We start from the raw sequence: 14,548 nt of genomic DNA on the forward strand, positions 1-14,548 counted from the left end.
CTACTGCTGACAATATAGTGATATTACGGAGATCTTAATACAGGCAGTCCTAGTTGATCAATCCAGACCAAACTGTGAAAATAAATATCATTTGTATGGCTAGTTTCGACAATACTGCAAGATAATTCAAAGTATAGTCAACACACACCTGTATTAAGAGGTTACCTTTTTATTCTAGAAATCCATCCTTCAAAAAGTCCAATTGTAACCTGTATTAAGCAACCACCTGTGTTAAGCCATCTTTCTGGGACTCTCCCAGGGGGCTGCTTAACACAGGTTTGACCACACTTACAAGACCTGGGCCAATGCTAAAGACTCTAAGACTCAAACATCTAATGACGTCACAGCATACAATTAGTATGGCGTTGTGATGACATTAAGACTCTAGTAGTCTTTTGAAGTCTACTCTAAAACATTTATAAGTACCAGGCCTGGGACTTTAGTCTACAACTCCACTCTTCAATGATGTAACACTCATGCAATTTGTATCAAGACTCTGCATGGGTTCATTCTTATAGAACTTTAGTCTTAGACTGACATATTTAATGATATTACATGCATGCAATTTGTATGGCATTAAAGTCTCAAGACCTTATTAAAGGCTCGTGTCCAGACTTTAAATGCTTTATAAACAGGTGGCCTATACGTTTCAGTGTCCAGACTTTAAATGCTTTATAAACAGGTGGCCTATACTTTTCAAAACTGTCTTGATGTTGGAAAATCAATCTGAATCAGTATTATCACGATTCAAGTAAGCATCATGTTGCAGAATAAAAGTTTAATAATTACAGACCCCGATCCCAGGCTTGTAAAACTTTAAACTCTAGTATTGAGAAAGCCCATACAAATATCTTGTTAGAGTCTTAAAGGGACAGACCCTAGTTTCAGCCCATGAAAATGCACTATTAAGTTTAGTTAATATACCAACATGTAACACATTTGGATAAAGTTACAACTGAGTGAAACACGAGTCTGTGACTTTGAAACAGTGGAATACCCTCTAAAAATAGACTAAAACTCTACTCCATAACTGTTATTTCTCAGACGCACATGCATTTTAAAAAATATGAGAAATGATTTTGTGATATTAAAAACACCAGGATGACCAAAAACATTTCGAATGTACAGAAATGGATAATCTAAACAATAAAACCTAAGTAAAGTATGATTTCAGTTATCAAAAATGGCTCTAATAGTTAAAAAAATAATATGCCCTAGTGTTTAAAAACTAGTGTCTGTCCCTTTAAGTCTTGTGTGAACTTTTAAACTTTTTATATTACAGGCCCAATATAATATATGACAAGTATGTTGTTACGTAACTGAACAAAATACATTGAAAAATGGATTTATTTAACAAGACAGTCCCCTCACACAAAAAACCCCAAAACCTAACAAAAAAACCTTTCATTTCTTTAAATCAAAATCTAGAAGTATTACTACAATGGAGCATCTTATCATTTTGATTTATGAACAAGCTGATTGGATCCTGCTGTACAAAGCTTCCTGTGAAACGATCACCTGTCTATAATGGACACAACTTATCTGCTGTAACCAGATGCCTATATTTTCACCTCTATATCAAGACCATGTGTTACTGAAAGCTAGATGTAGAGGGCTATTTAGGTACCTGTTTTACAACAAAGTTTGAACAGTTTAATATACTTATGACTGTACAGTGCATTAATATCCTATCTTTATATCTCGGTAATTGTACAGTGTACTATTGTTTATTCCTATATGGTCTTTAATAAACAGTTAAATAAATGTTGTATTTTCCCCACACTATCTTTATTGCCTGGGTGATAATAATACCTTGAAAACTGTTAAAGCACACTTCTGATGTCACGAGTCACCTTTGCATCTGCAAGCTTACAACAGTCGCGGTTTCTGAAATTGACATCATTCCACGTCTTAATGTTATTAAGGCCGATTGTGAAGCAATTACAATCATATTTAACATTTATTCAGCATCATAGTTTGTGGATAATAAATAAATTATAACATTCGCTGGAATGTCATACGAAATTTATGAAACTCGTTTGAGAATTGTTTTACACCGCTTGCTCTCGCTCGGAGAATAAAAGAATTCCCAAAGTTGTTTTATAAATTCTGTATCGCACTCCCGCTCATGCAATAATCTATCTTTATATTCCGTTAACTGTCGGACTACAGTCTACTAATATCCTGTCTTTATATGGTAGTAATTGTACACTGTACTAATATCCTGTTCAATATTATTTTGCTATTAACCCTTATCAGAAGTCCTACTGAAATGGTTGTTTTAGACAATTACAAAAAGTTTAATTTTGAAACATTATTGAAAAAAATGACTAACACAGAATATTTCGGTCTGTGTAAAAAATGAGCAACCGGTCTAGCTGTCTACATGGTCACACAAGGTACCAACAGATATAAACTTTCATTTTATAAAAAGTTCTGTACTTGAGAACATTGAGAATTTTATTTCGTTCTCCACAAAATTTTATCTAACAATAACAGCATCACTAAATTTTGATCAGCTGGATGTTATTCAAACATTAAATAAAGCTTATACAAGTATTGGTTCAATGAGAACAGTGTTATGCATGAACAACAGAGTACAATGTATCTGTGAAGGGACTTTATAGTAATAATGGGAATTGTAAACTTGATAAATCTACGCTGTCGCCACCACATGGACTACTCCTTCTGATTAGAAGCAAGGGATCTTTTATTTGCGCTTCCCACAGGCAGGATAGCACAAACCATGGCCTTTGTTGAACCAGTTATGGATCACTGGTCGGTGCAAGTGGTTTACACCTACCCAATGAGCCTTGCGGAGCACTCACTCAGGGATTGAAAGTCCCATGCCTCGACTGGGATCCGAACCCATTACCTACCAGCCTGTAGACAGATGACCTAACCACGACACCACCAAGGCCGGTTTTAGTGAATTAGGCCCCAGGCTCCATATTCATAAACATACTTAAGTCAATGTATGATATGTATACTTATCTATGTACTTTAAGTATGTATTTAGGTATCATACATTGACTTAAGTACGTTTATGAATACAGAGTCTGGTCTATATTTTGTGTTAACCTGCAAATGAGTTACCACACACTGTTTATTTCGATACCTGCACATCTGGTATATTGTTTATTACAGATTCCATCATACAGCCTAAATCCTACCGTTATTTGAGCAAAACACTAACAATACTCTGTATTATGAAAAACCTCCAATATTACAAAATGAAACCTAACAGCTGCCAACTAATCTGAATGAAAATCAAGAACTTTAAAATTAAAATACCGGTACATGTATGTATATATATATATATATGTGCCCTACAGCAAGATAAATTAAAAATTAAGATATGCCATTAAAAAAAAGTAGTGCAACATCTAAATACAAAAAGGTGAAATATTTCTTTACATCTAAATGTCACTGACAAAGTCACAACATAATAGGGCCCTTGCTTATAAAACCATGTAGTCTAGATTCTAATTTTTATTGACATCGCACAAATGCAATACGTACACACTGCTATAAGGTTAGTCTCAAAATGTTATTAGACAATACACAGTCTTGGTTTAAAAAAATATTTATTATCTCCACATTTGTAGTTTTGGGATCAGCCAAAAGGTGTGTGCCTATACCGTAAGAGAGTCTCAAATTTACACTTGAAACATTTAATAAGCAGGAGACCAGATCTACTGGCATGGTTTACAGCATGGTAATTTACACGTCATGGTAATTTACACTTCAAAGCATTCAGATATGTGATACCTGTTTGAAAATATAACCATTTCAGATCAAACCCAGTCTTTGTGAAAATTATTTTGCACACATTTTCACACACATCCATTCACTTTTGCATGCATTTCCATTCAATTTCTACATCAAAATAAATTCTGTGAAAAATACTACAACACTGAAAGCACCATGCAAAAATCAACAGAAGTAGACCACAAAAATTATGAGTTAACTATCCATAAGACAGAACACTGCATAATTTTTCAGTTATCTTAACCACACGTACAGCTATTATCATTTAGTAATAAAAATACTTCAAACACTGGGATACTTCAATACTACGTGTTGGCCTACATGTCATTATTAAAGAAGAAAAAAAAAAGAGTTAAAAAGCCATTTCTGTATTTTATATTAATTTTTTCAATGAAGACTTTATTTTCTAAACCTGTCTATATGCTACACAAATTAATGGCATGAGATATGCTTAATTTGAAATGTTCTTCGTGTTTTGTTAAACCAACTTTCCTTTATTTGCTAGAAAGGTTACTTTAATTTGAGTCGGTCTAAACCAACATCATCACAAGAGTAAATTAAATCAAAAGACGAGAGATTGATAAAAAAGAGTTAGTTTTGTTTAATGACCCCACTAACTACTGCCCTGTTAATACTGTGATGTTTTTATTCACAAGTATTCACCTTAAATAAATTTCACAACCAACCATTGGTGTCTTAAGCACATTCTAACTTGGAAAAAAATGAGTGTAAATAAATTTCAGGATTTAAGGTTTGGCATGAACTAGGCAAAATTTATAAACATGCATTTTTACCCCCCAGTTTATAGTATACAGCATGTACTTCTAAAAGCTGCAGTCTCTAAGTTACAAATGTTATATTTCGATATTTTTACACACATTTCTGTTAACTAACCACACATTTCTCAATCCCACAAATTGTTGCATATTAACTGGAAAAACATAAATTGTAAAAAGTTCCACCATCTGTACTAAATTCATCTTTATGCCAGCACATTCAAATACAATATTGAGCAGAAATAAATTTCATTCAGACAAGGAACATATTATGCAAACCTATCACACATTTAATTTCTTTTCGGGTCCACAACAAAATGTATTTTCTGTAATAGTTTAGCAGAGTTTAGTCTGAACTCTGCTGAACCACAGTGTTGGGTATAAACTGAACAAGGAAAGATCTTACAAGATAGTATAAAATTATTTTATAAAAGATCAAAATGGTGGACACCGTCAACAATGATCCAGGCTTATTAAAGCATAAGTAATTTACCGAATAAGAGACAGGCCAAATTAATTAATTTACAGTGTGAAAATGCATGAGGATGGACAACAGCTCCCAATATGGGCAAAGCTCTGATAACAAACAGCCAAAAAAAAAAAAAAACCAATCCCCTCACTGATATTGTTGTTGTTGACCAAAATGGTATTGATTTCCTATTAAATTTTTTGCAAGACTGAGTGTCCAACATGGTACAATACCATACTATGGATCTTGTTGATGATAACATCAGTAGTACCAGGGTTCCGACACTTGAAAAAAAAAAAAGGGACATGAAATGTTCAATTAATGAATGTTTTTATAACAAATTGTTGTCTAAATTTAGACAGTTTATGACGACAATAAAAGTATAGATGCAAAAAACATTTTTGCCTTAATTTCCAGGACACAATAAAATTTAATGTTTGTTCTAGGACAATCCAGACCTGGATTTTAAAATTACAAAATTCAAGGACATTCCAGGATTTTCAGGACACGTAAGAATCCCAAGTACCAAACATCTTTATTAAAAACATACATTTACCCATAAAAATTTGCTTACGTATATTTTAGTTACGTGGTAATAGTTGGCTGTTGCAGAATGTGGTTTGTGAACATTTATAAAAAAAACTAAAAGAGCTTTCTTGTTTCAAAAGCTTAAAAAAGTGACCATAATAGTTCAATGGGAGAAATAGACATCAAAATTGGAAAATAAAGTCACAGAATTAAGAAAAATAGTTTTGCAGACAGCTGGTATTCACATAAACCCAAAATCCATTTACATATTCACAGTACGTAAATAAGTTAACATTTAAGGGGCTCTACTAGCTTATTCCACCAATGCGAGACCACCAGTTAAAGAGTTGTTCTAACAATAAGTGGGATGAAGTGAAGAGATACCACAGATGGCAACACTGAACAAGAATTCTGTGGAATTAAATTTGTTGCCAACAAATTTTTTATGGTGATAAACTTCCATAGGTGCAACTATAAACCAAGTTTCATTGACCTAGGGCTTATAGTTTATTAAAAACTGATGTAAATGCGAAACTTTAGCTCAAAAGTTGACACCATCACAGCTGCTGCTTCTGTCAGAAATGTAATACCTATATCTTACTTGTTTAATTCATAAAGGCAAGACAAAAAGAGACATAGGTGATGGGTAACAACCCAGATGCATGAATATTTCGTTGGTACCTGGATCAGGGATGAAAACAACTTTGGACAAAAAATGTGAAAAACTTCTTGAAAAATTAAGGTGAGCTCTTCATCAAACTTTCAATCGAATATATACAATTTCTGTAAAACACACGTATAGGAAAATACATTCAACACCAAAAGAAATGCAAATATAATTTTCAGCTGTAACATTAAAGTTAGTTTTTTGAGGAGGATATACCTTTTACTAGTTCACAGAACTGATAATTTATAATCAAGTCAACATATTCTAAACATAACACTGGGTTTGCATTTCTTTGGGTCTTCAGTAGATCTTCTTACAGGGTGAATATGCATGCACTATCTATCTACACACCAATGGATGAGAATGTGGAAGCTATCACTCTCTTCGTCAAACACTGATGTCAGGGATAGCTATTGCACTTGAGAAATTTGCGAATTTAGAAACAATTAGTGATTTTTTTTATATTTTATTTGCAAGATAATTTTATGTTATAATTAATATTTAAAAAAACAACAACCTGGGTTTCTGCAATTTTTGAAGTTTAATAAATAATTTGGAGAAATATTCTGCTTACCCAGAGCTAGTCCAGGATGCACTTACACCACATACATTGTGGGCAGGGATGGGGGTGGGGGGATCAGGGAGCTGAGAAAAATAAATTCAATCAAGTTGGGGTTTTTCTTATTCTTACATCTTATCTTACCATGCCAATCCAAACAAATATCTGTTTTTTTTGCCACAATGACATACTAATTTAATTTGATAAAAATTACATAGGTGAGTTCGCATATTAATGAGTCAGCAATGACTTCCGTCAAAAACATGTGACCTAACAATACATTAATGAATTAGCAAATAAATCTCAACAATGAACATATAGTTACTGATTATATCAAAGCGACCACTGTTACTGGGACATTGCAACAAAACCATTTTAAAAATGCAACCATGCCTTTGGCAAAATGGCTTCAATTATTTCAACTCTAGAGTTAGCATTTAAGAAATGCTGCCTAAAATTTTTAAATCCTAAATAGGATAAAGTGCACAAACTACAAGTACAATGATAAAACAATAATAATAATAATAATGAAAAAAAAAATAGAACACCCAAGAACACTTTAGAATGATTAACTAAATCTACAGCTGATGACAGATGAAAATAAGAAATATCACTTGATGAAAATACCACCTGATGAATAAGACATTTTTGTTCTGGATAAGGCTCACAAAAAATATCTTATTCAAATACTTTGGTGTCTTTGCCTCTGGCAATTACCCAATATCTATATATATATATATATATATATGTATATATTCCTTGCAAACACAAGTGTAACATATAAATATTTAACGTATAATGTCCGTCAACAATTGCACTATTAAAAAAAGCTATACAATTATAATAACAGTCAACGTCTTTATGCAGAAAAACACTTCTGCACAGTGGCATAGTGAATCGAACAAGGGACATAACCGTGCATGGATTGACGATCCTGGAGTAAATTTTCACAAACTGAGAACAGTACTGACCAAGTGAAGAGCAAAATGAAGCTGAAGTCCAGAAAGCAGGGCTCATACATTTTGTCATCAAGCAAATGCAGTGATGTTCCACAACTTTTAAAAAAGATTTTCCCCAAGAATTTTTACTGCGATCATCAGCACAATCTAATAATATTACAATGTTTTGATCAGAAATGCCGATTTGTTTTTTGGTGTTATTTAAATGAACCGTGAACTCTAAAACGGCGTCTGTCAGTACATGTTATCTCATCTTCTGTCCAGTCATTTTGCTGTGTAAAGGTCAGCATGATGATAATATCAGAGTTCACTGCTGTTCTGTTTGTCACCTTTTGCCAACATCCGCGACACCTACATACAAATGCTAGAGTGCAGATGCTGGTGTCTCTATCAGTCTGTTCCACAAACGATGACTTGTATTTTCTACTTCTGTAGCTGCCACGAGGAGCCCAGTCACAGGGATGAAAATACTTCAGTTTGTAATCCATGAAATTTACTGTTGTTGTTTTTATACATAGAACTGTACTTATGTTCCATACTGTTTGTAGTGTACCAATATTTTATACTGCCTGTACTGTACTGTACTGGTATTTCGTACTTTCTGCACTGTACTGATATTTCATACTTCAGTATTATACTAGTATTTCATATAACCAATCTTGTACTGTGTATTGTACTAATATTTCATGACCAACGTTGTCCTGCTTTTTCATACTTATTTTAAACTGTGGTTTTTGTACTACACAATTATATACGATCAGTACTGTACTGGTATCTCATACTGCTTGTATTGGTCTTGTATTTCGTTATTATACTGCAGTGGTATTTTATACTGTTTGCATTGGTCTGGTATTTCAGCATTACACTGTTACTATATACTGTCAGCACTGTACTGTTATTTCATACCATTTGCATTAGTCAAGTATTTCAGTATTGTACTGTTACTATATACTGTCAGTACTATACTGTTATTTCATGCCGTTTGCATTAGTCTGGTATTTCAGTATTATACTGTTACTATATACTGTCAGCACTACTGTTATTTCATACCATTTGCATTAGTCTGGTATTTCAATTATTATACTGTTCCTATACTGTGAGTAATGTACTGATGTTTCATACTGTCTGTTACATAATGCTCCATCATCAACTCAGCTGAATGGTGAACTCAACAGGTGTAGCAATCACTTTGGATTTCCTTCAAAACTGCTTTAACGTTATGTACTGAAGCAATGTTATGTTTTGAAGAGGAAAGTTCCGTTAGTAGTTTCACGCTTCTTAATGGCACTAGCTTTTCCATACGAGCAAAGTCTTGGGTTCATGATGGAACTCATTATTATGACGAGTATCAGAGGACAGGATCTCCAACTGAAAATGAAAGACCGAGAAGAATAAAGAAAAAGAAAGTGGATCTTTTGAAAATAAAAACTCAAATACAAGAACAGCACATATTAAAACGTACATAATTTAGTACATTGCATAATTTATCCTGTTTCTTATCTATTTCAAATTTATATTTATTCAAAAGTTAAGTTAGTTTTGTTTAACAACACCACTAAAGCACATTGATTTATTAATCATCAGCTACTGGATGTTAAACATTTGGTAATATCTGCTACATTTTTTCCATTAGTAGCAAGTGATCTTTTATACACACCATCCCACAGACAGGACAGCACATACCATGGCCTTTGATATACCAGTCTTGTTATATTTATTTATGCTTAGTGCTCACTGGTATATTGCACAGTGACATAATGCTTTTTTTTAAAAACATAATAACCAACCAATTTGCGTTAAATGTTCAGTCATGTAAGATTAAACAAATGCAACAAATCATAAAAATTCAATCAATTTAACCTTCTGACTACTGCAGGTGAGATATCTCGCCTGATATCACGCCAGTCGACATACTGTACACTGTATACAGTGCATTCCCCAATTTATATTTCCCGCCATTTTGCATACGACACTCACCGGAAACCATTTATTAACAGGAAACTGAAGACAACTCAGCTTCCTGTGTCTTCAGATTTTTAATTTTCAGTGGAAAATAGCTTGGAATTTTGAGTTGAAAAAGTGGTTTTTGGCAAGTATTTTCACTTGACAACAATGGTGGCATGTAACGGTCATTTTCAGGGATCCATAGCTGATTGTCACAGCTATTTTGATAATACATTTCATCGTTTTACCAACAACAAAAATCACCAAATATTGGGATATGAATCGTAGTTCGTTTTCTTAAAAATATTCTGGTCTGAAAGCCACTGTTATTGAAAATAATGGACATAAATACTGGACAGCTGGCCACAAATGTCTGTAAGTAAATCCGACTTTTCTTTATTTTTTGCCTAATTTTAATCAACCAACATTAACTGATCTAAAATATCATAAAAATTTGAAAAATACACTAAAATAATACTTACTGATTCAAATATGAACTTTATTTTATGTATTTTATAAAACATTCAGTAAATGCAACTTTTTAAATTTTGTGCCTAATTTTAATCACCATTAACTGATTAACATAGCATAAAAATTATAAAACGCACGAAAATAATATTTAAATTGTGTTACGTACATTTATAAAACATTTAAGTGAATATATGTGAGTAAAAATTATAAACTTGTACCCACTCCACGTGGTTCTTGTCAAGAATTAATCCAGTAGTCTAAAGGTTAAACATGTCATGAATTAAAATATCAGAACACAAATATCTACAAGTAAATACTTTTTGTTTTGTTTGCCGACTCTATAATTTGCATGAGGCAGCGGCCAAATTCTTCAATGACCATTCTCTCTTGAACGACTGGCGGCATCTTCAAACGTTCTGCCTCTTCGGCTTGTGCCAACAGGCACGCACACGTTGCCTCAGCCACCTCTGTTGTTATCAGCGTGAAAGGTAATCTGGTAATTAAATAACAAAAACTAATGACATCAAATGTGCTTAATGACAACCCAATATATTATATTTTATTGTATAGGAACAGGAAGCTTAGGGCTTACTGGAAAAGGGGAAAAATGCCATACGTCACAAGTCAAATTATGGATCTAAAGAAAATCAGAATGTAGCAAATGTATTATTTCTTATCAAATTCAGCCAAAACGGAATTTCTTTACATACTTTGAAACCAAAATTACTCAAACATATTTGAATAAAATGGACGTATTTACTAGGGATGAGATGATTAATTGTGGTTCATGAAAATCGTAGTTTTAGGCCCACGGTTCGATGCACCGTTTTCCAATCTATGTACCACATTTTTTTTTTTTTTTTTTTTTTTTTTTAATAGTGTATAAACGTTTCCACACCTTACTGGTAATCCCAATAACAGGTAAAGTATTTTGGCCAATGACAGGCCAAGTAGTTTGGCCAATCACAGGCCTCAATTCCCTTACACCTGACATGTCTGCATAGGTGACGCCATCCTGCACCAAATGCGTGAATTTCTTTGCTGGGACTGTAAAAATTGTAACTTCCCAAAGTAGGGACTGACCTCTAATCTGCCGATAGTATTAGAGTGAGTTCATTTTTTTTTTCTTTCAAATTACTGCTCATCAAAGATTTGACATTATGAAAATAATAATAAACATTATTACAAAAATGTCTTGAAATATAATTTCTTTCTTTTGGACTTCTATATTAAGTGTGCATGACCTCCATATATTAAGTACTCTAGAATGCATCTAAAGACAATACTGATTTAAAAAAAATTTTTAAATGTATGGGAGAGACTATCCACGGACCCCTTGCATTGTTATCCCCATCTAGTGCTCAATTTAGGTCAAATTATTTGGCCAACCCTCTGAACTCAACTCCTGGGGAGAAACATTGCCCATAAATCCCAGACCCAACACGCTAACATGGCATGGTAAAAATGCAATTTGTTTTCTACTCAAGATCAGGGCTCATCCTGTTCATTGCCAAATTAGCCAATTGATAATTTTCATACAAAGTAGCTACAAAATTTAGTATTTGGCTAATGAAATTTCAAGAGAAGACGAGGACGCCCAAAGAACACACGCCGAAGGGACCTCCAGGTAGCCACCAAAAAGACATTTTTGAATGATTTTCAAGGAAATACTAAACATATGTGAAAATTGGCTACACTAAAATTGTTTCCAGTGTGAGCCCTGCAAGATTTAGCTTTACATTTACAATTATTTTACAAATGACCATTAAAAATAGTGTCTTGCTTTAAAATTAGTTTATTAAAATGTATGTGTGATAGCTGGCGTACTTGTACTACTTGTGGAAAGTATCGTGATTAAATCAAACTGTAGACCAAATATTGAAAATTGATTCGAAAATTTTAAAAACAAATTGTCCTCTCTCTTGTATTTACTATACACTAGACCTAACCTCATCATCATAATTCGCCAAATGTTTCTAATTTTTTAAAAAAATTTTGGTGTAAAGTGATCTAAATAATGTCCAAGTGCTTAATTTTTTAAATCACAGGTAATGAAAATACCAAACTGAACATGCCAGTATGCACCACTATGGTTTACCATAGGTAATATTCATGTACACATCACTGTCTAGTAGTACTAAACCAAATAACATTCATTCGAGGTGCACCAAATGTTTGATAGAGCAGTTAATACAAAAAGTCCTGTCATTGGTGATAAATGTGAGTGTTTGTTGTGAACAAATATTAGTTTCATCTGGGCAATAAATGTATGCAATTATATTTTATCTAGTACCACTGTGTCAAGTAGCCCTGTGCTTGAAAAATGTATGGGGTACCTGTGAAACTAAGTACTACAATTTTCTGCAAAACAAGGTGTTGTAAAACATCCAGTTACATGGAAAAAATTAGTCAAGAAAGGTTTCACTTTCTTCAGTCAATAATTTGAGGGAGGGGTTATAGTACTGGGACCTAATTCACCAAACTCTCGCAACTTTGCGATTACGCAGTGCAGTGCAAAAAGATTTGCGAAGAGAATGCTTTGTGTAGTAGAGCCTAAGAGAGCTTTGTGAATTAGGCCCCTGATATTTATGGGTTATAGTTTGGTTGATATATACAATAAATAAATAATTAAGTTACAGGGATGTGAGAGGGGCTGGAACAAAAAAGTTTACTGTGGTCGAGGTCCAGGGGCCACCCAAGGGCCCCTGAAGGAAAATTGGTGTTTGCAATCCCTGGAACTGCCAAAAATTGCATTCAATGCTAACAAATCTAAACTGGTTATAACTTATGATATAAGGCACACATAAAGTTGAAACCGTGAAAAGATGCAAATGAACCTTGTGTGGTCAACAGTATTGTTTTTTGTTTTTTTAAAGACGAAATGGAAAAGCGCATTTACGTGTTTCCGCCTAGCTCTCACATCCCTGAAGTTATGTAAAACTCATACCTTTCCCCACTTCCTGATGACAGTGGAGGTTTAGATGGTAACCCAGACATCTGAGTAGAAAGTTTAGTTTTTGCAGCAGTTTGTTGTTGTACCCTTACTTCCGCAGCATCTGCTAAATGCATTAAAGTCTTTCTCTCCGGACTTTCTTCAAAGTTCTTACAACCAATACATTTGCATATATTTGAGCACATAATTTTGGCCTGAAAAAGAAAAAAGAAATAAAAATGCAGAATATGAAACTATAATTTGATAAAACATTTACTGTAAATAATCATTTCAATATACGCGAAACTAAAAACTGAAGGGAACTTTTGAAATATCATAAAATAAACTTAAAATTAAAATAAAAATTAAAAATAAAAATGTAAAGTTAAGTTGAAAATGAGTACAATAAATGTCAACAACGTAACAGAAAATAACAAACTCAGTAAAACTCCTTCATACCAGACAATTACAGGACCAAGTAAAATGAATGAATGTTTAACGACACCCCAGCATGAAAAAGGTCCTGTTATATAGATATAGATATACATAGATATTGACGACGCACTCAACATATTTTATTTACGGTTATATGGCATCAGACATATGGCTAAGGACCACACAGATTTTGAGAGGAAACCTGCTGTCACCACTACATGGGCTACTCTTTCCGATTAGCAGCAAGGGATCTTTTATATGCACCACCCCATAGACAGGATAGTACATACCACAGCCGTTGATGTACCAGTCGTGGTGCACTGGCTGGAACGAGAAATAGCCCAAGGGGCCCACTGACAGAGATCAATTCAAAACTGACCACGCATCGAGCAAGTGCTTTACCACTGGGCTACGTTTCGCCCGAAGAGAAGAAGAATTCTAATTATTACAACAGTGGCTTAGGCTTGCCAGAGCCTTAATTAATAAGATAATAAACACAATGATTGTTGGGTGGTTATATGGATCAGATGAAATAACATGTTAAATATACACAAAAAAGAAACATACCTCGTAACATTCACAATAATTTTTCAAACAGCCCGACCGTTTACAGTTGCACCCCTTGTTGTGTCTACGTCCAGCATCTTTTGCACTACCCCTACCTGAATATATAATGTAACAACATAAAGTAATTTTCAAAGAAACCTACTCAAAAATATCTATGAGCTATACGATGTCAGTTGCAAAAATAATAATAACAAGAAGACGTAGTAGTCAACATCCCACACACACCTACTAATTAACAGAAACTACTCATATTTGATTGTGAACAGAAGTAATATTAAAAATGAAAACTTATTCATATCAAAAGGCATTATTAGACCACTAGACTGATGTGTACAAAGCTTTGAGAAGGTATCTTGGATGGTTTTGAAGTTGTGCTCCGGAAACGGTGAATGCAGTGGTGAATTTGGCTATTTGTTTCCTAGTAACAGAAAAATATTGAAAAGGAAGGAAGGAAATGTTTTATTTAAAGA

General features: G+C 33.6%; 1 protein-coding gene across 1 annotated transcript in view; it reads right to left on the reverse strand.

The window, feature by feature from the left end:
- Window positions 1-3,477: 3,477 nt before the first annotated feature.
- LOC121379278 (protein lin-54 homolog) overlaps window positions 3,478-14,548 on the reverse strand; it is a 28,109-nt gene continuing 17,038 nt past the window's right edge. The window contains exons 9-12 of the mRNA XM_041507815.1: window positions 14,079-14,173; window positions 13,092-13,291; window positions 10,462-10,637; window positions 3,478-9,097 (exon numbers count right to left, since the gene is read on the reverse strand). Of these exons, the coding sequence (XP_041363749.1) occupies window positions 9,078-9,097; window positions 10,462-10,637; window positions 13,092-13,291; window positions 14,079-14,173 (491 nt within the window). The 3' untranslated portion in view covers window positions 3,478-9,077. The remainder of the gene's footprint in view (window positions 9,098-10,461; window positions 10,638-13,091; window positions 13,292-14,078; window positions 14,174-14,548) is intronic.

Source organism: Gigantopelta aegis, chromosome 8 (assembly GCF_016097555.1).
Source record: "Gigantopelta aegis isolate Gae_Host chromosome 8, Gae_host_genome, whole genome shotgun sequence".
NCBI classification, from domain to species: Eukaryota; Metazoa; Mollusca; class Gastropoda; order Neomphalida; family Peltospiridae; genus Gigantopelta; species Gigantopelta aegis.